This window comes from Syzygium oleosum, unplaced genomic scaffold (assembly GCF_021117445.2).
Source record: "Syzygium oleosum isolate NSW1041296 unplaced genomic scaffold, Sole_v2.1 Sole_v2.09, whole genome shotgun sequence".
Classification (NCBI taxonomy): domain Eukaryota; kingdom Viridiplantae; phylum Streptophyta; class Magnoliopsida; order Myrtales; family Myrtaceae; genus Syzygium; species Syzygium oleosum.
This window is the reverse complement of record NW_026607493.1, coordinates 1,545,557-1,567,177: the sequence shown is the minus strand read 5'-3', so window position 1 is coordinate 1,567,177 and position 21,621 is coordinate 1,545,557. Positions and strand designations below refer to the sequence as shown.

General features: G+C 43.5%; 5 protein-coding genes and 1 non-coding gene across 8 annotated transcripts in view; 4 read left to right on the top strand and 2 right to left on the bottom strand.

The window, feature by feature from the left end:
• The window catches only part of LOC115690207 (kinase-interacting family protein-like), a 60,603-nt gene that overhangs the window by 13,917 nt on the left and 25,065 nt on the right, over positions 1-21,621 (top strand). The window lies entirely within an intron of this gene.
• On the top strand, positions 2,045-7,089 carry LOC115690210 (probable metal-nicotianamine transporter YSL7). Its single transcript, XM_030616481.2, has 6 exons — positions 2,045-2,547; positions 4,671-4,834; positions 5,029-5,126; positions 5,208-5,342; positions 5,474-5,663; positions 5,746-7,089. Exons 1-6 carry the CDS (start codon positions 2,091-2,093, stop codon positions 6,850-6,852), a joined length of 2,151 nt encoding a protein of 716 aa, XP_030472341.2. The 5' UTR covers positions 2,045-2,090; the 3' UTR covers positions 6,853-7,089.
• On the top strand, positions 8,896-13,781 carry LOC115690214 (dolichyl-diphosphooligosaccharide--protein glycosyltransferase subunit STT3B). 2 transcript variants are annotated; one of them, XM_030616487.2, is made up of 6 exons: positions 8,896-9,813; positions 10,347-10,883; positions 11,281-11,735; positions 12,205-12,327; positions 12,809-12,868; positions 13,244-13,781. In XM_030616487.2, exons 1-6 carry the CDS (start codon positions 8,911-8,913, stop codon positions 13,371-13,373), a joined length of 2,208 nt encoding a protein of 735 aa, XP_030472347.2. In that variant the 5' UTR covers positions 8,896-8,910; the 3' UTR covers positions 13,374-13,781. The 2 variants fall into 2 exon arrangements, with proteins under 2 accessions (XP_030472347.2, XP_030472346.2); XM_030616486.2 differs by having other exon boundaries at positions 11,278-11,735.
• On the bottom strand, positions 14,415-16,981 carry LOC115690215 (uncharacterized). 2 transcript variants are annotated; one of them, XM_056314960.1, is made up of 5 exons: positions 16,909-16,974; positions 16,534-16,639; positions 15,777-15,907; positions 15,328-15,401; positions 14,415-15,206 (listed from the first exon to the last, which is right to left on the bottom strand). In XM_056314960.1, exons 2-5 carry the CDS (start codon positions 16,573-16,575, stop codon positions 14,599-14,601), a joined length of 855 nt encoding a protein of 284 aa, XP_056170935.1. In that variant the 5' UTR covers positions 16,576-16,639; positions 16,909-16,974; the 3' UTR covers positions 14,415-14,598. The 2 variants fall into 2 exon arrangements, with proteins under 2 accessions (XP_056170935.1, XP_030472348.2); XM_030616488.2 differs by having other exon boundaries at positions 16,534-16,981.
• On the bottom strand, positions 17,974-20,965 carry LOC115690254 (putative pentatricopeptide repeat-containing protein At3g15130). Its single transcript, XM_030616547.2, has 2 exons — positions 18,983-20,965; positions 17,974-18,580 (listed from the first exon to the last, which is right to left on the bottom strand). Exon 1 carries the CDS (start codon positions 20,911-20,913, stop codon positions 19,120-19,122), a length of 1,794 nt encoding a protein of 597 aa, XP_030472407.2. The 5' UTR covers positions 20,914-20,965; the 3' UTR covers positions 17,974-18,580; positions 18,983-19,119.
• TRNAF-GAA (transfer RNA phenylalanine (anticodon GAA)) lies at positions 21,071-21,143 on the top strand. Its single transcript has one exon. It is a non-coding gene; the product is annotated as a tRNA-Phe (tRNA).

The window sequence follows — 21,621 nt, the reverse complement described above, 5'->3', positions numbered from 1 at the left end:
CCTCTTGAAACAAGGACTAGTCTTTCCATTCCATCGAATCCGGCCTTAATCGTGGTCTGAACAATTCAAGTTCCTCGTTTCGCTAAGATCCAATTTCACAGCGAGCTCAGCGAATGTGAATCCCTTGACTTCTCGTTCCCATCCACGTCGTTCCCCATCATCAGGCTCTTGAGCCTTGATCAAGAAAGCGATACGACGGGGACACACTCTGTTTCGTGCGTCGATGTGTTCTCCTCTTTGCCGAGATGGAGACGGGGCGGAAGAATCATTCTACGCTCTGAATCTTCCCACTTCCGATGAAGGAGGAGGGCATTGAAGATTCACGAGATGGAGACAGGGCAGAAGAATCAAACGGTCTCCAAAGTCCGAGCAGCGTGCTGAGCCATTCGGAGCCGAACTAGATTGCGACTCGGGTTCGGAATGTCCGAAAACATCCAGCTGCTTGAAAATCACCTCTTCTTTGAAAATACCAGTCAGTCATTTGTCTTCTGCTGGCTAAGTAACTGCGGACGACGTGATGTTTTGATTAAAGGGAAAAAACTATCAAAAATCTCAAATTATGTTTGCTATAATATATTAAATCATAAACTTTTTTGGTGACACAAAAAATCTCAAATTTATATCAATGACGCATTTACTCTCTATCAAAATTCCGTCCAAAATCTTCATTAAGCCATATTGATTACCCTATAATCCCCACTATAATACATGGCGATGCAGCTAATTACCAAAGGCATGATAGCACCGTAAGTTACATCAATCACAAAACAAACACAAAATGACAGGCCAAATTTTTAACACACCCGATTCATTCCCCAGAATTACATTAGATACTAAAAACGCCCACGCGGTAACTATGTGGTTCGACGATCTTGAGCTGTTCGCATCGACGAATTTGATCGACTTAAAAGAGCCTAGGCAATCTATTGACATAGTTGTGATGACAAGCTTCAATGCCTCTCCCAATGTTGTTTCGGGTCGGGGCATTCGATCGATGTGCTCCAAAGGGATAGTTGTTTTTGCGGTGTGACCGAATCTAACCTCTTTCGACCAAAAAAAAAAGAAGAAAAAGTAATCTAATCTCTCGATAGGGCGTTTCTAGAGAGATTACTTGCTTGGGAGAACCAATCATGTGGATCGACGATCTCGAGCCGTCCCCATCGACAAATTTGATCGACCAACCCCCCATGTCGTTCGGGCCGGGCATTCGATCGATGTGCTTGAAGGGATCGTCGTCTCTCGCGGTGCAAACCGAATTTGAATCTAACGAGCGCCAAATTCGAAATGAAACCCGTGATTTTTCGAGCTATCAAACTAATCGATGTCCTTGGGATGTTGAGCCAATTATCACTGATTGTATTGGCCTCTTGGCTTTTTTTGAGAGTCTAGAATTGATCATTTACACCCGTGACTCAAATAGATGAGCAGACTGGGTTGTAAAAGCGTCAAGGTGTAAGATCCTCCCTCGAAACTGGATTTGTAATCCCCCTTCCCCTCTTTAGGAAAATCTGTGTTTTGATGCCCCTTAATCCTGTAGGTGGGCCCGGGTTTAATGAAATGATATCTCCATTTCGAAAAAAAAAAAACTAATCGAATCTCTCAATGGAGCACAGCAGCTAGAGAGATTACCCCGCTGCGGGAAACCCACCGTTGGCGATTGGTCTAAGGAACGGAACGGCGGGGGATCGGAAACTCACGAAGACACCGGCGAAAAAACACTTCCGGATGGGCCATGGAACTTCACGCCGGCCATCCCACGACGGAGGGAGCCGGCGGAGGGGTCAACCTCGTCTGCTGGCCAATCGTCCTCACCGCCGCACCAGCAAGAAACGCCATCAAGATCCGTCCTTTTCCCGACATCATCCGTCGTTTCCGCCCGTCTCGACCTCATCGAAGTACGGCAAGCGACGAGGCGGGCGTCGCTGTCACGGTGTGAACGCGCCAGGAGTAGGAACGGTGGACCAACCGAAGTCGAGCGAGCTTGACCCGTAGCTAGCTCGCTCCTTTAAATTCGCCGCCTCGTCTCGCATTGTCGCCGTGACGGGCAGGGGGGAGGGATCGATAGCCTTAGAGGCGCAGGCGGAGGAGGGATGGGTCTCGCCAAAGACGAGCTGGAGATGGCGGAGCCAAGCGATCGCTCGACGGACGGCGGGAATCGGGGGAGGGACGATCCGGATTCCGCGGCGAAGGAGGAGGAGGAGAAGAGGAGCGGGGAGGACGTGGGCGGCGGCGGCGGCAATCCGTCAGTGGAGAGGATCTTCGAGGGGCTGGAGGTGCCGCCGTGGAGGAGGCAGCTGACGGGGAGGGCGTTCGTGGTGAGCTTCGCGGTGAGTGTCATGTTCGCCTTCATCGTCATGAAGCTGAACCTCACGGTGGGCATCATCCCGTCGCTGAACGTCTCCGCGGGCCTCCTCGGGTTCTTCTTCATCAAGACGTGGACGAAGGTCCTGAACAGGTCCGGGCTGCTCCAGGCCGTCCCCTTCACGCGGCAGGAGAACACGGTGATCCAGACCTGCGTGGTGGCGTCTTCCGGCATCGCTTTCAGCGGTACGTTCCCCTCGTCTTTCGCTCTCTGGCTGCAATTCGAATGGTGCGAACTGTGGAGTGGAAGTGCTCTGTTTTAGCAAAGCTTTGTCTGCTGACATGCTCTGTCCCTTTCGTGAAGATTTCAATTGCTATAATGATGATGGGTGTTTCTTTTTAACGGTTAAATTAGACAGATTGCATTGATGCACTCTTTTGTGATCGAAATTAAGCGTACATGATTTCACCCTCCAAACTTTTTTGCTTCTCATAAGTTGAATAGCCCAAAGTTATCACTGTAGCCACAACCAGAACAAGCGCCATCTTCTACTTGAACCTCTGCTGAATTGAGGAAGGAATCCTGGGTTTCTGATGGAATCAACAATGCATAACAACGCCAAATTTCTGATGTCATGTTTCATTTTTTGCTTTTTTCTTGAGCTGGTTCTACTTCATTGACTGTTGGGTGGAGAATCAATTAGGATTCGTATATGGGTATGGAATTTTCAAAGCTTTCCTCCTTAGCATCTTTTGTAATGAATAAAAAGTCTACGAGTCAGCAGTCAAGGTTCCCTCAAGCTGTGGTATCCTTTTTATCTAGTTTGGGGTCCACCACGAATGGTGCTCAAGCCGAACTGCTCCTTGGTCCACAATTTAGGCTCTTTGAAAGCGGCACGGTCCTTGCATCCCAGCATGCATATCAAGGTCAACTATAGGCACCGATATTTTGAGCCAGAAAATTTGGAAGAACTCATAATTAGATGGCGAAAAGAGAATTTCAATGCTACTCCACCAGTTTTTTTCTTTGTCATAATTCGGGAACTTCTGTCTAATGGGAGCGCTGTTATTTTACTGAGGGGAAATTTATGGAGGTGTAAGGGTTCCAGGAACGCCATATGTTTTTAGTCAAAAGGAAGGATTGGCTTTTTCTTGACCATGCCAAACCAATCTCTATCTACATCGGGTCTTATCTTTGTCCATCTCTTTCCTTGGACATGTAGATGCCATTAACTGACTTTAACACGAAGAGGCGGGATTGTTTTATTTGATATCTTTTTATCTCTTCTCTAGCTGGAGAAAGAAAAGAAACTGATTGAATAAAATGACAACAGAACCATGAGATGGTTATAAGACGCTTTGTCTGATAATGCTTATATTTTGTTATTGCTGTTTCATACGATTTTCGGAATAAGTTACATAAAACAAACTGAACATGGACAATTTGCGCTCAAGACATCAAGAAACTTAAATGAGACAGACCTAAAAGTTTGCTCATTGATTTAAGAGTCTCTTTTCATCTATATGACCTCCTTTGCACGGAAACACCCGTTACTCAGAAATATTTTAATTTCATGGACTCTATATGAACTGTACTGCATATACACAGATGACATGTATGATGGTTGTTTCTATACAAGCAACGTGATGTAGGGTACTTGGCCGTAACCATATTGAACAGTCAGCACACTAATTTCATGTGCATATTTGAGGTCACGTGTTTCTTGGAACATATTCTGTGATAATCAATGCCAATGAGCTCAAGGGGTATGCAGAGATAACATTCATGTATTCTTTTGAAGTAATTATTCAGATGTATGGATGCAACTATGCAAAAATGAAGGAACCTGTCCTAAGTTTGAGTGCATTGCTCATTGCTCATTTGCTAACCATCTCCAAATAAAATCAGTTGCAGATAGCGAGTTTACCTATTTTCACCACTGCTTCTATTTCTTTTGGGCCAGACCACTGCTTGTTCAATTCAATTCGTTTTCCCAGTTTATTGTCGTGTGTCTAGTGTCGTTTCAGTTACATGCTTGAAAAGTATTTCAACTGGAAGAGAAAGAAAAATATTTTGACTGGAAACTACTATGAACCTCTGCTTCTCTCAACAAAACAGATAGAAAGGCTCTTGCTTCTGTTTCATATGGAATATTTATTCAACTACAGTGGTCTGTCTTTAGTCATTGACCTCAACTTATCACGTGTTAAAAATAACCGGTGACTTCCTATCCAATAATAATCTCCTTGTATTTGATTAAACTTCTATTGGAAGAAAGTAATTGTAAGAGATGTAACCTTGCGTATCATTTTTGGATGAATAGCTAGAGCTATTTACAGTGTGGTGCTCTGTGATTTTCTACGAGCAGGAGGTTTCGGGAGTTATCTCTTTGCAATGAATGAGCGAGTTGCTAATCAATCAACGGATAAGCAGGGCGCTCTTGATTTCAAGAACCCATCACTGCCGTGGATGATTGGTTTCCTATTTGTTGTCAGTTTCCTTGGCCTCTTCGCCGTGGTTCCTCTCCGAAAGGTACTCTTTGCATGTTGCATTTTTTTTTTCCCTGTAGCACTTGCCCTTGAAAATGTGGTTAGTGATTGCCAATTAATCTCCACAGTACACTTCACTTGAAAAAATTCTCTTTGGCCATGAGGAATCAAACTGTGGGGGTGCTTGCATGTACTGTTATGAGTACTTCACTCACGCTTGCCCTTCTCTGGTTTCAGATTATGATTATTGACTTCAAATTAACGTATCCTAGCGGCACGGCAACTGCTTATCTTATAAATAGTTTCCACACACCGGAAGGAGCCAAGCTAGCTAAGTAAGACACTATAAGCTGGAAAGCCTTCTCATTAGTGTGTCAATATGTTGGCTCTCATCGGCTTTAATTTTTCTCCTGAAGGAAACAAGTCAAAGCATTGGGAAAGTTCTTTTCCTTCAGCTTCTTGTGGGGCTTTTTCCAATGGTTCTACACAGCTGGAGATAATTGTGGTTTTACAGAGTTCCCCACTTTGGGGCTTAAGGCTTTGCAATACAGGTGTATAAGCTTAACAAACTTCCACTTTACAGTCTACAACTACTTTGTGTTGGAAGCTGGCCTTTACTTCGATGTCATGCACTCTAATATGCAAAACTATTAGCTGACTCTCTTACATGGAAAATGTGAAGGTTTTACTTTGATTTCTCCGCGACATATGTTGGAGTTGGGATGATTTGCCCATACATCATAAATATCTCAGTCCTACTCGGAGGAATTCTATCCTGGGGTTTGATGTGGCCTCTAATAGAAACCAGAAAGGGAAATTGGTATCCTGCAGAGGAAAGCCCAACCAGCATGCATGGCCTTCAAGGTTATAAGGCAAGTCGAGATATACATGCAAATGTGCAAGTTTGTTTATGTGTTCTGTTTATCCTTTAATCTTACAATACCAATTTGTCAGGTTTTCATTGCCGTTGCCATGATATTGGGTGATGGGCTCTACAACTTCCTCAAGGTGCTTAGCCGAACGCTCTCTGGCTTGTACCATCAGCTCCGAGACAGACAAACGAGGAATGTTCTCCCCATTGCAAATGATTCCTCTCCTGAGAACCCTCAAGTGTCTTATGATGACCAACGAAGGACACAGCTTTTCCTAAAAGATCAAATCCCGACATGGTTTGCAATTGCAGGCTACGTCACAATAGCAGCCATATCCACAGCTACTCTTCCGCACATGTTCCACCAACTCAAATGGTATTACATTTTAGTCATTTATCTCTTCGCTCCAATCTTGGGTTTCTGCAATGCCTATGGCTGTGGGCTCACTGACTGGTCCCTTGCCTCGAACTATGGGAAGCTGGCCATCTTCGTGATTGGGGCATGGGCTGGTTCCTCACACGGTGGAATTCTTGCTGGTTTAGCTGCCTGTGGAGTCATGATGAATATTGTGTCTACAGCCTCAGACCTGACTCAGGACTTCAAAACGGGCTATCTGACCCTGGCTTCACCACGGTCCATGTTTGTGAGTCAAGTGATTGGTACCGCCATGGGCTGCATTATTTCTCCATGCGTCTTTTGGCTTTTCTACAAGGCATTTAAGGATCTTGGACTCCCGGGAAGTGAATATCCTGTCCCCTTTGGAATTATTTATCGGAGCATGGCCGAACTAGGGGTGGAAGGCTTCTCTTCCTTGCCCAGACACTGCCTCACACTCTGCTACGGGTTTTTCGCGGCCGCCATGATCATAAATGGGTTCAGGGACTCGGTTGGTAAGAAGTGGGCCCGTTTCATCCCGCTGCCGATGGCTATGGCAATACCCTTCTACATAGGGCCATACTTTGCCATCGATATGTGTGTCGGTAGCTTAATCCTGTTCATCTGGGAGAAAACCAACAAAGCCAAGGCCGACGCGTTTGGGCCGGCGGTAGCTTCAGGTCTGATCTGTGGAGATGGCATATGGACATTGCCTAGCTCAATACTCGCTTTGGTGGGGGTTCATCCGCCGATTTGCATGAAGTTCCTGTCGAGAGCCATGAACAGTAGAGTCGACGCCTTCCTGGGATCTTAGTCCTGCAGTTTAAACTCACGAAGACGGCGTGAAATCTCAAGCGCGTCGGAAGTCTCTGGATGGACGTCGTGATCTGCTCTATCTTCCGTTTTTTCTTGCAATCGTCTCCTAAAATCCCAGTGAAGCAGTCGTAGCAACTGGTAGCTGTGAAATTACTCTATATGTAACCCCAACTGGGTGGAGAAAAAAGTGTCTTGTGGCAATAAACGTATATGGTATTATTGTCTTTTGTGCTTCTCTTCATGCCTCCTAGAATCCCCATTTCTGGCAGTAGCCCATTATGTTTTCACGTACAACCATCGACAATATGGAACTCTAGGGAAGATTGAACTGCGCTAAGGCTAACCCCGTAAATATGAAACATAGACATTATATGGTTTATAATTTATCGCATCATATGTCAATTTGGTAAATCGATCCTAATATATGCAGCATCGCTCGTACATGGCCCATTGGGCCAGAGAAACAAACCCCGTTGCCTAATAATAAAATAAGTTCACCATTTTTCTCCTTTTCATTTTGATTGTGACTCCACTCCCTCAAAGTTATGCTCCATTTATCTATCTAAGTAGCACTGACACGCGACACGACACGACACGACACGAAACGCCGATACGTCATTTTTCAAAAAATAGAGAAATCCGACATGTTGGGACACGTTGTATATTTAATGTATATTTTTATATAGGGAAAAAACCACCAAAAATCCCAAACTTTTTCACTTGTGACACATTTACCCCGAACTTTTTTTAGTGACACCAAAAACTCCAAATTTTGTTATTTGTGACACATTTACCCCAATATACATAATAAATGATCATTTTTATGATTATTTCAATCAAATTAATTTGATTCAAATTCATAAATAAATAAATAATAAAAAAAAGAGCGTCGGACGAGTGTCGGTGTCCAATACGACACAGAAGCCCCCGAAGAGTGTTTGTGCTTCCTAGCCATTTATATCATAAACTTATGTTTTTTTTTCATTGGATGGCAAGATTTGTTCCGGTAGATAAGGATAGACACAAGAAGTACAGATAGAAAGTAGATATTAGAACATAACGGTGCGTTTGGCTGTTAGGACGAAAATTGGGATAGGATTGGATAAAGCGGGATAAAAATATCCCGAATATACTAATGTGGATATATTTAATCCTATCAAATATTCAAGACACTTCAAGATAAGAAAGGAAAATAAATAAAAAATTCAATTAGATTAAAAGACTAAAATGGAAAACCCTAGATCTAGGGATTGCACCACCGCCACCACCATGTTGGCCGCGATCCAAGATGATCACCGCGTGCATCACCTTGCAAATCTAAAGTGATCTACAAAAGAGTAGAACCGCGATGCTTACTTAATGGCTTCCTTTTCTACCATATGACTTCACCGCCACACTAATTAGTGATCACCAATAAAGTAAACGACGATTCGCGATTGATTAGTGATTTGTAGGCCGGTTTGGTTTGGAAAGAAACGCGATTGATTAGTAATTGCCGGTAAAGTAAATGACGATTCTTAAAGCTTTTTTCCTTAATTTTTTCTTATTCAATTCGAACTTTATCCCAACTCTTCTCCTGAACGTGCTTTCCGGCATTTTATCCATATACATCCGGGTTTATCCGGTCCGGAGGGCGTCCCCAAAACACCGGATAGGATAACAACCTATCGAGCACAGCCCAAGAGTTTATGGTAGCCCAAGGACAGCAACCTCAAAAAAAACAGGCTAATCCTGAACTTCACTGGGGAAAAATCACAACAAGAAGTAACGTCGTACTCTTGCATCCGAGGAACATTCACTTCCCCCCTTTCACTTTTCTGGCTCCGCAGCGCATCCCAAAGCAAAGACCCCTCATCCGTTTCCGCAGTTGACTCTGCAAGTAGGGTTCTCTCATCTCACTCGCTCAGTCCCCATAAACCCCTCCCACAGAAATCCTGCAACTTTCTCGAATTTCGCCCATAAAAATCCGATCTTGATGAGGAATTAGCCGCCCCCCGATCCACGCTCCCCCGATCCCCTCTCTCTCTCTCGCGCGGCGCCCCCACCCCCGCTCACCATGGTCGGCAAATCCGAGCCCAGCACCAATGGCGCCGCCGCCGCCAAATCCCCAGATCTGCTCACCAGCTACTTCTCCTTCAGGGCCCTCAAGCTCAAGACCAAGCAGCAGGAGCTCCTGATCCGGGTCTCCATCCTCTGCCTCGTCTACGTGCTGGCCTTCGCCACCCGCCTCTTCAGCGTCCTCCGCTACGAGTCCATGATCCACGAGTTCGATCCTTACTTCAACTACCGGACCACCCTGTTCCTGACCGAGAAGGGGTTCTACGAGTTCTGGAACTGGTTCGACAGCGAGAGCTGGTACCCGCTCGGCCGCATTATCGGCGGCACCCTCTACCCGGGCCTCATGGTCACCGCCGCCGCGATGTACTGGGGCCTGAGGTTCCTCAGGTTCGCCGTCCACATCCGGGAAGTCTGCGTCCTGACCGCGCCCTTCTTCGCCTCCAACACGACCGTCCTCGCCTACTTCTTCGGGAAGGAGATTTGGGACACGGGCGCGGGGCTGGTCGCCGCGGCGCTGATCGCGATTTGCCCCGGGTACATATCGAGGTCCGTCGCGGGGTCGTACGATAACGAGGGCGTGGCCATCTTCGCGCTGCTCCTGACGTTTTACCTGTTTGTGAAGGCCGTGAACACGGGTTCGCTGGCCTGGGGGTTGGCCTCGGCTTTGGGCTACTTCTATATGGTTTCGGCTTGGGGTGGGTATGTGTTTATCATCAATCTGATCCCTCTTTATGTGCTGGTCTTGTTGATAACTGGTCGGTACTCGATGAGACTGTATGTGGCGTATAACTGTATGTATATTCTGGGGATGCTGCTCGCTATGCAAATTCGTTTTGTCGGGTTTCAGCACGTGCAGTCGGGAGAGCATATGGCGGCCATGGGCGTATTCTTCTTAATGCAGGTTCCTTCTTCTGTCAGATGATCCCTTTTGGTTTGTTGTTGAGCTTATACTTGTGTTTTGCGGTTCATTTAAGATCCCAATATCGAAGTAGCAATCAATGTGCTTGATTTTGTTAATGTCACTTACCAAAAAATATCAATTGTGTGTCGATTTTAGTTGGGAATAAGGTCCTGGAGTTCCTTGCTTCGTGTATAAAAACTTAAAATGACCGTCTTTGTTTAGAAAGACGATATATCGAATCATAGCACGGGAAAAAAAAAAACGAATCTTTTATGGCTTAAACTCTATGTAGAGCGGCCATTGTGCGTTTTCCTTTCCATTTCCCCCTTTTCTCCGCTTCTCCTCTTCAAAAAGCGAAAGTGTTCACGAACCTTTGCATCATTTAGTCAGCAGGTCTACCGAGCAATGTGCGAGTGAATGCATGATGAACAACACCAATTCAGAGTTGTCGTGGAAGAGAGTCTGTTTCTCATTCATGTGAGTCGGGCCTTACTTTAGGCGAAGTCTTTTATTAAACCGATTTATTTGCGCAGGTGTTCTACTTCTTGGATTGGCTGAAGCACCTTCTAAGTGACGCCAAGTTGTTTCAAGCCTTTCTGAGGATGACTGTGACCTCTGCTGTTGGTGTGGGTGCCGTGGCTCTGGGAGTCGGCACGGCATCTGGATATATCTCTCCATGGACTGGCCGTTTTTACTCTCTGCTTGATCCAACGTATGCGAAGGACCACATACCTATTATAGCCTCCGTCTCCGAGCACCAGCCTACAGCATGGTCTTCTTTCATGTTTGATTTTCAGATTCTTCTCTTCCTCTTCCCAGCAGGTCTCTATTTCTGTTTCAAGAGGTTGTCAGATGCCACCATATTCATAGTTATGTATGGCCTTACAAGCATGTATTTTGCTGGTGTTATGGTTCGTTTGATTCTCGTCGCTACACCTGCTGTGTGCCTCATAAGTGCGATTGCGGTGTCGGCCACCATAAAGAATTTGACCTTATTGTTGAGAGCAAAGACAAAGGCTCCCCAAAGTGTTTCCGGCAAAGGTGGAAGTAGCGGCAAGGCTTCTTCTAAGGTGACAAATCCTTTAGGCTAGTCTTTTGCCTTTTCTAATTGGTCGAGTGCCGAACTATTTCTTCGGGAACTTTCTGAGTAATTGGCTGCAGGGAGTTTTCTTTGATCTAGGAAGTAATCTGTGAGCAGTTAATCCCAAATGCATGCGTAGGTGAGCCACAAAAATCATGATGTGAGTGCTTCGTTCTCTGAATGGGCTATTAGCAACCGAAATGGAGAATCATGCTAGCTTCGTTTCATTTGATTTTGCTGTTTTAGGCATTATTGGGGAGGTGGGTAGGGGAATTGGCAGCCTTAATTTTCTTTTTCTTCTTTTTTTGTTTTTTGTAGTAGTGGAAGAGGTTTCTTGGTGATTTCTTTTGGCGACTTCTGTGATTTATTTTCCTTTTCCGAAGCAGGGCTCACTTGATCAATCCCAGCCTTTCCAGAAAAATGGTGCTACTGCGCTGCTATTTGGTGCTTTCTATTTGCTGAGCAAGTATGTTACCCACTGTACTTGGGTCACCTCTGAGGCATACTCGTCCCCTTCAATCGTGTTGGCCGCAAGGGGCGCTCATGGTAACCGGGTCATCTTTGATGACTATCGTGAGGCATACTTTTGGCTTCGCCAGAATACCCCTCCTGATGCTAAGGTGATGTCGTGGTGGGATTATGGATATCAGATCACTGCAATGGGAAATAGAACTGTTATTGTCGACAATAACACCTGGAACAATACACATATCGCTACTGTCGGACGTGCTATGTCATCTTATGAGGATGAGGCGTATGAGATCATGAAGTCACTCGATGTGGACTATGTTTTAGTCGTGTTTGGTGGTGTTACTGGTTATTCTTCAGATGATATTAACAAGTAAGCCTTGACATCATCTCATCGTATTCAAGCTGTTGATGTAATTAATTGTGGAAAATTGTCCATAAACCTGAAAATTGCTGCCTGATCTGAAGCTTCATATTTAAGACGACTATTTAATAAAGGTTTACACTGAACAACCTGACCCTTAGTAGATTTTGCTACAAGCTGTTAAAACGTCAGCATACCATTGAACTCTATGAGACTATTGGGTCTATGGCTGCAAAAAGACGGATCCCTGAATGTGAGTACTTCTGCTATAAAATGAAATTGATTGAGTTTGGCTACTTTGGTTTGCTTCAACTCGAAGTGATTACTAATAATTAAATGGGTCGTTTTTTGATGAACTGATCAGATTTAGGCAATCGTTTCCTACCACTTTTTCTGTTGAAAATTTCAGATTCACACTTGAAATGAGTAATCTTCTCAGTCTCTTCTGTTTGTTTGTTTTCTTCTTTTATTGTGCTAGATTTCTCTGGATGGTTAGAATTGGTGGTGGAGTTTTTCCTGTAATCAAGGAGCCTGATTACCTTGTTAATGGAGAATATCGTGTTGATAAAGGTGCAGCTCCCAAGATGTTGAATTGTCTCATGTAAGTTTCCTGGAATCTCTGGCCCCTGTGTTCGTACCTGTCTCATGTATTGTCTTTTCGGAACTCTGTCAAAAAAAAAAAAAAAAAAACAAGAATAATTTGCTCAAATAGGCCTAATTAAATTCTCTTTTGCTATTTTAAGTGATCAAGTGCGCCTCAAACGTTTCCACTGTGATGGTACTGGATGATTCTTGTTATTGGTTGTATGAAGAGAAGACAGTTGTGTTTAATTTTGGCAGTCGAGTTTTTTATTCTGTTTGTGATGAGATGGTTGGGAACTCAAGAGTGATCTAGTGAGATCATTGTTACATTAGTTTCTTTATTGACTGATGTTTGATTTGGTTGAGCTGTAATTCCATCACTAATGAGATCTGAAAGTGACACGGACACTTAATCTGTCTAATAGTTAAGTTCTCTTGGTAATTTTTCATTATGATCCACTACCTTTTGTTAGTATCATCATCCCCTTTCTTTGTTGTAGGTATAAATTGTCCTACTACCGATTTGGAGAGCTGACAACAGAATATGGCAAACCTCCTGGGTAAGTTGAAGATCGTCCTTTTCTTCTCATAAGCTGCCGGAGATTTTTCTTTTCTTTTTGTTTTTTTCTAGAAACACATGAAAATGTTAACCTTGAAAGCATACATGCTGTAAACTCGGTAATTAATGATAGGTGGAACATCAAGCGTAGGTTTTTGGTTAAAATTAGGGCTTACGGCACATTTCAAAAATAGAAAAGATGAAAAAGATTGCTGATACTTATGTATATGTAACCTTTTTGTGTTTTTTATTGGTCTTTGAATTCACCACCCTCTAAGAGGCCTTTGTTGCTCTTTATATATGGTTGGGCATATGCTTTGTTATGCTTCATCTCTTGCCTATGAGACTAACCATTAGTTTCTCTTTGTAATGTCAGGTATGATCGTGCAAGGGGGGTTGAAATTGGGAATAAGGATATAAAGCTTGAATACCTGGAAGAGGCATTTACAACATCTAACTGGATAGTTAGAATTTACAAGGTCAAACCACCAAATAACAGGTGGTGAGATCCATACTCCCTCTAAGTCTTACCTTCCATTCCAGACTCTCTTCTTTTCTTTAGAGGACAGAAAAGCAACGGTAGGACTAGACTCTGAGATTTGAATCTTGGAATATAGTGACAGAAATGGAGGTGAAGCGTATAAGAGAAGGTAGCGTTGGTACTATTTAATCCTCTTTCTCCCCCTTGGCAACTCTTGCTTCTGAAAATGCCTTCATGGAGATTTTGTAATGCAGAGGATTTCATTTTCTGAGGCTGTGTTGAATGTGGTGCATAAGATGTTGAGCTTTTGGCAGTGTAATTCTACCGACTTACTGCATTGAATGGTCGTAACATATTCCTACTGATTCTCTGCTATTATATTGGATCATTTGGTGCAGCTGGTCTTCATGAAAAATCAAGTGTCTTTATCGAGCACAGGCTTCGTTAGCAGAGTAACATCTTGTTCATGTGTTCTGTTTAGATTATCTACTCATTGTTGGTTTTAGTTGCTGCGATTGCCTTATGGAAAAGTTGCGCTTCAAAGTAAAAATCTTAGCTGAATAATCTGTGTAAGGAAATGTGAAGATAGCTGTAGGGTGGGCAAAAAGTATGTCACACGGTTGCTCTATGCTGCAAAATTTTTCCCGGTTGTGAGATAATTGATTCTCCGATCACTGGCATGCTCAAGCAATTGCGATTTGGAAATCCTGTGAACTTAGTAATAATTATGGATGATTCCATTGAAATCTTTTTAAAGTCTTCTGTGGGAGATATAGGCAGATCTCTGCCTAGGCGTGTTAATTCAGTTCTCGACTCAACTATTTTGTTGGACATGATATGACCAGAAAGTTGCCTGAAACTTTAATCTATTGTTCAGTCTTTGGAGATGTTATTTGAATGTTTGAACATGGACCCCTCCTCTGAAGTTGAAGTAGGCAATCATAAAACTTTGAGAAAGCATATCGCTGATGCTAGACTGGACCAATTGCTATATATATTCATAACTCAAACATAACACCATCAGAATTTGGGCAAGCACTTTATAGAAGCCAACAATTTTAGGAAGCAAGAAACATATCAATTGTATGAATTCTTCAATTTATTATTTTTTAATCAACATTTTTGCTCATTTCAATTTGCCAAATTTGGAGCTTTAGTTTGTATAATCCTCTTTTTTAGCATCTATAGCCAGGAAATAACCATATATCAAACAGGTCAAGAATAGGTCGATCAATGTACTTTTATGCGCCCTAATCAAGGGCAGTTTTACTCCTCCATCCTGAAATCGTTATTGGCAATGCCAAGCCATCGAGGATTGGCCCCGTGAGGGATGCTGCTGAAAACAGTGGGAGGTCTGGTTTCAAGCTCCACTTTGATGTTTCCCAAATTGATGAGGAATTGGTTGTGTCTTGAATTTGTAAGCTTGACGCGCTCGAAGCTTTTTGTAGTCCAGGATGTTCATTCACAATTATGTCGTCTCCCGCTCCCGCTCGAGTTGAGTTTGTCCAGCTTGACTGTGCATCAGTGGCCAGTGATGTTCGGCTGGCTGACTTAGCTCTCAAAACCAAAGCCTTCCCTCTAGTTGCTAAGAAGCTACTGTTTCCGCCACCATTTTCTCCTTTCAACAGCTTCTCTGGTGTGGCATTCGGAGAACCGGCCTCGGTTTCTTGACAATTCCTAGTAGATTTCGTATTAGATTCCTCACCTTCACTATCTATGACATCGAAGATGGATGTGTAATCAATAGTTGAACAATTCTCCACCAAGGAACCGGTGACCATCTTTCGATACTTTGAAGTTGAACCAGAAGCAGGCAACTCATGACCCTTCAGTCGGTTGTTGTGGATCCAGCTAGTACCTATACCAAAATTATTCATTTCAGCTCCTTCAGCTAATCAATCCTTTAGGATTTGAGAGTTTAACCCCGTAATGTCTTGAAGAGCTGATGGATGGAGAAGCTTTCTGTTGGGATGACTTACATTTAAATAGCTCAGAGGACTTTGACAAATTGTAGTGGCCTGTACTTGATGATGCTTTTTCAGCATTTTTGTCCCTACAAGAAAGCAGAAACTTGAGATCATACACACCAAGGCGTCCATGCGGTCCCTTTGCTCGGCTGTTAGTAGGAACATGCACATCCAATTCGTGTCCAACAAAGTGCACGATAAAGAGGATATGTCGCGCGTAGCAGGTTCTACCTGCACATCTTCAAACTCGTGTATTTTCTGCTCCTTCGTTGTGCTCTTTAAGTTAAGAAAAATGACAGGATAAAAAAGATGGATCACAATTATTGCACTATTATTATAGATTGAATCTAAGGGTGCTGGGCATCTGAAAATGATCTCCAGCAGACATACCTGCTCAACAAACATGCTGAACTAAACTTATCCAGAGAAAATAAATTAAGGATAACAGGTATGTAATTTACCCTGAAGAAGCAGCACTATTAGGCAAAGAGGCAGGAGGGGGATGCCTTCCGGGTAAAGGTATCCGTACGGTCTTCAAGGCGAAGATTTGAAAATCCGTGGCCAACCCGTTTATTCTCTTAATGTCAGCCACCTAAAAGGTACAAATATCGACATTAGGAGAAAGCGAAAAGCGATGATTCTAGACATTCATAAACTGCCATGCCCTGTTTCTGGCATGAAAAACTCGAGGGAAACTAAAAGCCCTGTCGATCACATCTCTTACCAAACATTGGTTAAAGAGAAGGATGGTGCTCATGTCTCTTCCAGACCATGAGTAAGAAGGAAGATTCGAATCCTTTTGGGGTAAAGACCTTTTAACATATTCTGCATGATTTTCAGGACCAATAGCACTGGATGGGCAATTCACATGACTCTGGAAATGTTAACAAAAAAAAGCCTGAATCAACTGGCCAAGTTTTTCGCTTTCTTTTTTGCATCCGATACACGAGTACCACACAACGCAGGATACAAACAGGAAAAGTTGGCCATGTTTGATCCGTGTGCTTATATGAAGCCGAGCCACTATAAGCAATTACCCATCATACGTTTCCAGGAATCATACTGCAGCAACCTAGACACCAGACGGAACTTGTTGCTTCCACATACTTACAGTCCTTGTGAATTCCCCTCGAATCAGTGATATTATCTTTATGTCCACAAGTGAAGAAACAGTTTGAGGGGAACAGATCGACAACCACTTGGAAGAAGACAATTTACCTCGACACCGTACTTGATGGCGATTCCGGCCAGTGTATCCATCTTGGACACTTCGTGCTCAATGGAACCATAGCCATTCGCAGTTCCCCAAACATTCCCACAACTTCTGCTTGAAGGAGACATCCCCAGATATGAGATGTCACCGGAAAGACTATCAGCAAATTGTCACGGAGAGAGAGAGAGAGAGAGGAGAAGGATAAAGAACAGCTAGAAAATGGAATGATCAGAGGATGGCATTCATGAAATTCCTAGGTTGCAACTGTACTCGAATCTCAAAGTACTAGTCTATATTAAATGAATGAGTCGTAACCCAAAGGTGGCTTATATTAAATAAAAAACAAGGAAACGCAGTTGAACAAACATGGGTTGCTTCACGTTTAGTTCGAGTCTTCTCATGTAGATCTTGAGGGAGTGACATGATTAGCTGGTACGCGTACATTGTTTCTAAATTTTTTGCCAGAATTTTGACCACCACCTTACTGATCTTATAATATCAAATCACATGGCATGACTTACGGATGATTGCTGGGTCACATATTTTTTCCCAAATAATAATAATAATAATAAATTTGTTTTCTTGAAATTCAACATGCTTGAAATGCGGACTTCCGCTGTAAAGGACGAAGTATAGGTCAGCTGGGGTGGGGACAAAAAATAAATGAATTTAGTTTGGCCATTTTCATGTAATCTAGGTCAAACCAGGTTGCTGTTGAGTGAACTATAAGCTCTGGAAAAGATTCACATCATAAGCATCGTCAACCTTATACGAATTCAAGAGCTTCATATGCACTAAAGCCAGAGAATAGTGAAAAATCAGCTATCCTGAAAAAGGGCAATGGTCGTTCGATTGCACCACTCACTCGAATTTCAGCTCGTGTCGTGCCGCATCCAAGAGATTGGCGAGGAGCTTTATGAGTTGAGACTTTCCTGCCTTAAGCGGACTTCCACGTCAAAAATTTGAGATACTATTAGAGTGCGTCCAGGTACATTAAGTGATGCATAATCACTAATAAATTTTTGCATTACGGACCATGCGAATCCGCTTATTTCGTCATTTTAAGTCTTAAAACTTATGTGCGCAGACAATGGTAGAGAAGCACTTTGTGGATAAAAAAAGATCGTATGAGAGTGATTTGACTTGTGCACAAACCGACAAACATGCGACCACCAGGTTCAGAAATCAGCAGCCTCTCTGGAACGCGCTTGACTCTCACCGACACACAAGCGGACAATATTAATATTACCTAAGTGTCCATTGCTATTTACTTGAGAAACTGAAGGACGATTTTGTGCTTTTGGCTTAAAAAAACTGGTTTTCGTCTATCTTGTGATGCTGTAATTTGGTAGAACTGTGGTCACTCTGAGAAAATCCAATACATTTGACCTGACGAGTGAACCGACGTCCTGTTCTTCTAAAAAAAAACGTTGTGGATCGAGAAGTACTTGCCAAGCAAAAATGAGCAGCTATAGAGTTGTCGAATGTGGACATTAATGCAAACGGAGTTCCTGTTCAGACGGAAGAACCACGAAACATAAGATAGCATAATGACAGTGTCACTCAAGATGAATATCATGAAAACCGGAGCAACATCTGCACATTAGTATGATTGAGAATGATGTATGACTACTGAATATAGCCTAGGTTAGAATTGCTCTTACAGCATTTCATTTAACGTCTTAGAGATACAATCAAAAGCTCATGCACACCCGCGCAGGAGGGAGAGATAGTTCTACGTTCCATTGGGTGATCTTGGACTGCCTCCTATGTCAAGTTCAGCCGACTTATGCCCATTTCACTTGATAAATGTTTCTCCTAAGTGCACCCAATTACTCATATCAGCAAGCGTCTTTCAGCAAATGAATCAAGTAAACTTCAATCCAATGAAATAATGCCGGCAAACTGCTTGTGTTTGCAACAGCACTCGGATCCTCCTAGTAAGCTTCTCCTTCAAAAACCTGCTGGTGATTCTTTCCGCTTCTTTCTGGCATTATTTTGGTATCCTCTGAGAGGCGGCTTGTAGATGATATTGACAAAATCCTATGCCATCTGCAGATATACAAACCAGATTTTGCACAGTGAAACATACTTGCAGAGAAATACTCATTATGGAGTATCTAGCTCTAATTCCTAAACATGGTGCCAAGCAGTGATTATGACGTTGAAAACCCATGTGCTTATAATGGCTACAAAGATCAGACCAATCAACACGGTGAGAAGTAAGACGGTCAAAAATCAACCTTCTAGGACCAGGAGCAATAGGCATACCAAGACTAATATATTAAACCAGCGTACCAAGTGATGTGCCAGACTACTAATGGGACTTCAAACAAGTCATATTAACATCTAGTAACAGTTTATATCACTTAGTATACATACTGCTCTCCAGATCGGTCTTAGTATAATTAGAATTTCTCCTTGGAACCATCCTTGCCTAATTAGAATAATTACCATTCCTTCCCAATGCCATTACGTTGCTTCTCTGCTAAAGACTGCAATGCTCCATGAACATTGTTTATATCAACAGGGCTTTAAGCCCAGTCAAATAACAAGGAGCAGTTACCACCGTCAGCCTCATCATTAGTCATCTAGCCATCAGCTAAAGCTAGCGGCCCACTTTTCTCCTGACTGATCCAACTGGACCCAGGCAATTTCCTTACATCAGAAGTCCCCATTAGCTCTCTCATCATCCCAACCCCATCCCAGTTCCTCAAACCAGCGAACATATTTGATAGCAGCACATAAGTTGAAGGGTCTTTTCGGTCCAATTGCAATGCATGATCAGAAGCGCGCTTCGCAGTTTCCATATCCCCATCAGCGAGGGCAGCTCCAAGCAGCGTCTGCCAGATAAGCACCCCTGGTTGAAATGGCATGCTCAAAATCAATCCCTCAGCTTGTTTAATTTGTCCATTACGTCCAAGTAGATTAACCATACATGCATAGTGATCTTCTCCAGGGGAAATGCCATGATGCTGACTCATCGAGGAAAAATATTTCCACCCTTCATCGACAAACCCTCCCTGGGAGCAAGCATAGAGCACACAAACAAAGGTGATGTCATTCGGCTGGGCTCCTTCTTCAATCATCTCATCAAAGAACTTGAGAGCCTCTCTAGCTTGACCATTTTGTGCGCATCCAATGATCATTGTTGTCCATGACACAACTGAATGCTCTTTCATGGATTGGAAAACACCTCGTGCAGCATCCACGCATCCACATTTCATGTACATATCAATCAGTGCATTTGCTGCACAGATGTCAACATCGTTCCCCAGTTTAATCCTTACACCATGAATTTTCACCCCTTCTTCCAAAGAAGCAATGTTGGCACACGCATTTAGCGCGGTAGAAAGAGTAAATTCGTTTGGCATAATCCCGGCTTTTCGCATTTCTGCAAAGACCTCAAGCGCTTTGACCGGCTCTCCACACAATAGACAACCAGCAGCCATTTGGGTCCACGACAAAACATCCCTCGAGCACATTTCTTCAAAAGCTCTAAATCCTTCATCTAATCTAAGATTTTTCAAGTACATACCTACCAAAGAATTCCCCACACAAATTTCACTTCCGTGGCCATACTTAACAAGCTGCGCATGAACCTGCAATCCCATATCAATATCTGAAAGAGCGGCCAATGCAGTGAGAACACTCGAAAAGGTATAGTGATCAGGCTTGACCTCTGCTTCACGGATCATACGACCCCAAAACCAAGGAACTTCAGCATAAGATAACTCCAAGTATCCTGCCATGACAGCATTCCAAGACACGATATCCCTAAGCGGGCACTTGTCGAAAACTTCCACAGCCTCCAGCAATCGACCGTTCCTTATCAAGGCCGTCGAAAACGCATTGATCAAATACACATTGCACTCGAATCCCAACCTCACGACATGCGCATAAACTTGGCGAGCCAGACCCGATTCCCTGAGCAAAGAACAAGCGTGGAGCGTGCTCACGAGCGTGAACTCGTTAGGCCTCGCGGTCCCCTCGCGGTTCATGCGGCCGAACAGCGAAACGGCGCCCTCGGGACGGCCCTGCTGCACGAAGCCCGCGATGAGGGCCGACCAGGACACCACGTTCCGCTCGGGCATTTCTTCGAACAGCTGGAGACCGCTCTCGAGGCCGCCGCACTTGAGGTACGCGTTGAGCACGTGGTTCTTGAGGAAGAGGGAAAAGGGTACCGACCCTTTGAGGAGCCGCGCGTGAATCGCTCCCCCATTGCGCAGATCGGAGGCTCGAGCGCACTTTTGGAGCTCGCAAGAGAGCAGCTCTTCTGCTTGCTCCGCCGCCGGCCTTTGAAAATGGGTTGGTGGGAAAGCCGCAGCAACGGTCGGGCAGCTGGAGAGGGATCTCCGAGCGCGATGGAAGGTTGGGCCGAGCATGAGTGCGGAAGCGTTTCATGTCGGCTTCACAGTTCAATCATGTCGGGCTATAGGAAGAAGCCCCCTGTTCTGTTCTGCTTCTAAACTCGCCTTGGCCGATTGAACGTGACGCAGTAGTCTCTATAGTATTGTTAAGTTTCAATTGCCCAACAGAGGAGCGGGGATAGCTCAGTTGGGAGAGCGTCAGACTGAAGATCTGAAGGTCGCGTGTTCGATCCACGCTCACCGCATTTTCTTCCTCTTCCTCCTTTTCCTTTTTTCTTGGTGAGATAATGACACAAATAGTCCTAGCACTTTTGCCAATTGTGCAATATGATTCATGAACTTTATATTTGTTCAATATGATCCCTGAACTTTAGCTCAATATGCAATGTGGTCCATAAATTTTCAATTTGTTCAATATGATCCCTGGACTTTTGATATAAATTCAACTTAATATGTTTAATGTTGTAGATAAATAATGACACAAATAGCGTTTGAACTTTTGCCAAATATGTAACATAGTTTCTGAACTTTTAATTTGTTTAATGTGGTCTATGAATTATAGTCCAATATAAAATATGATCCTTAAACTTTCAATTTATTCAATATGGTACCTGATTTTTGGTACATGTTCTAATGCGGTCCAAGAATTGTAGCTCAATATAAAATATGATCCCTAAATTTTCAATTTATTCAATATGATTCGTGACTTTTGGTACGCGTTCA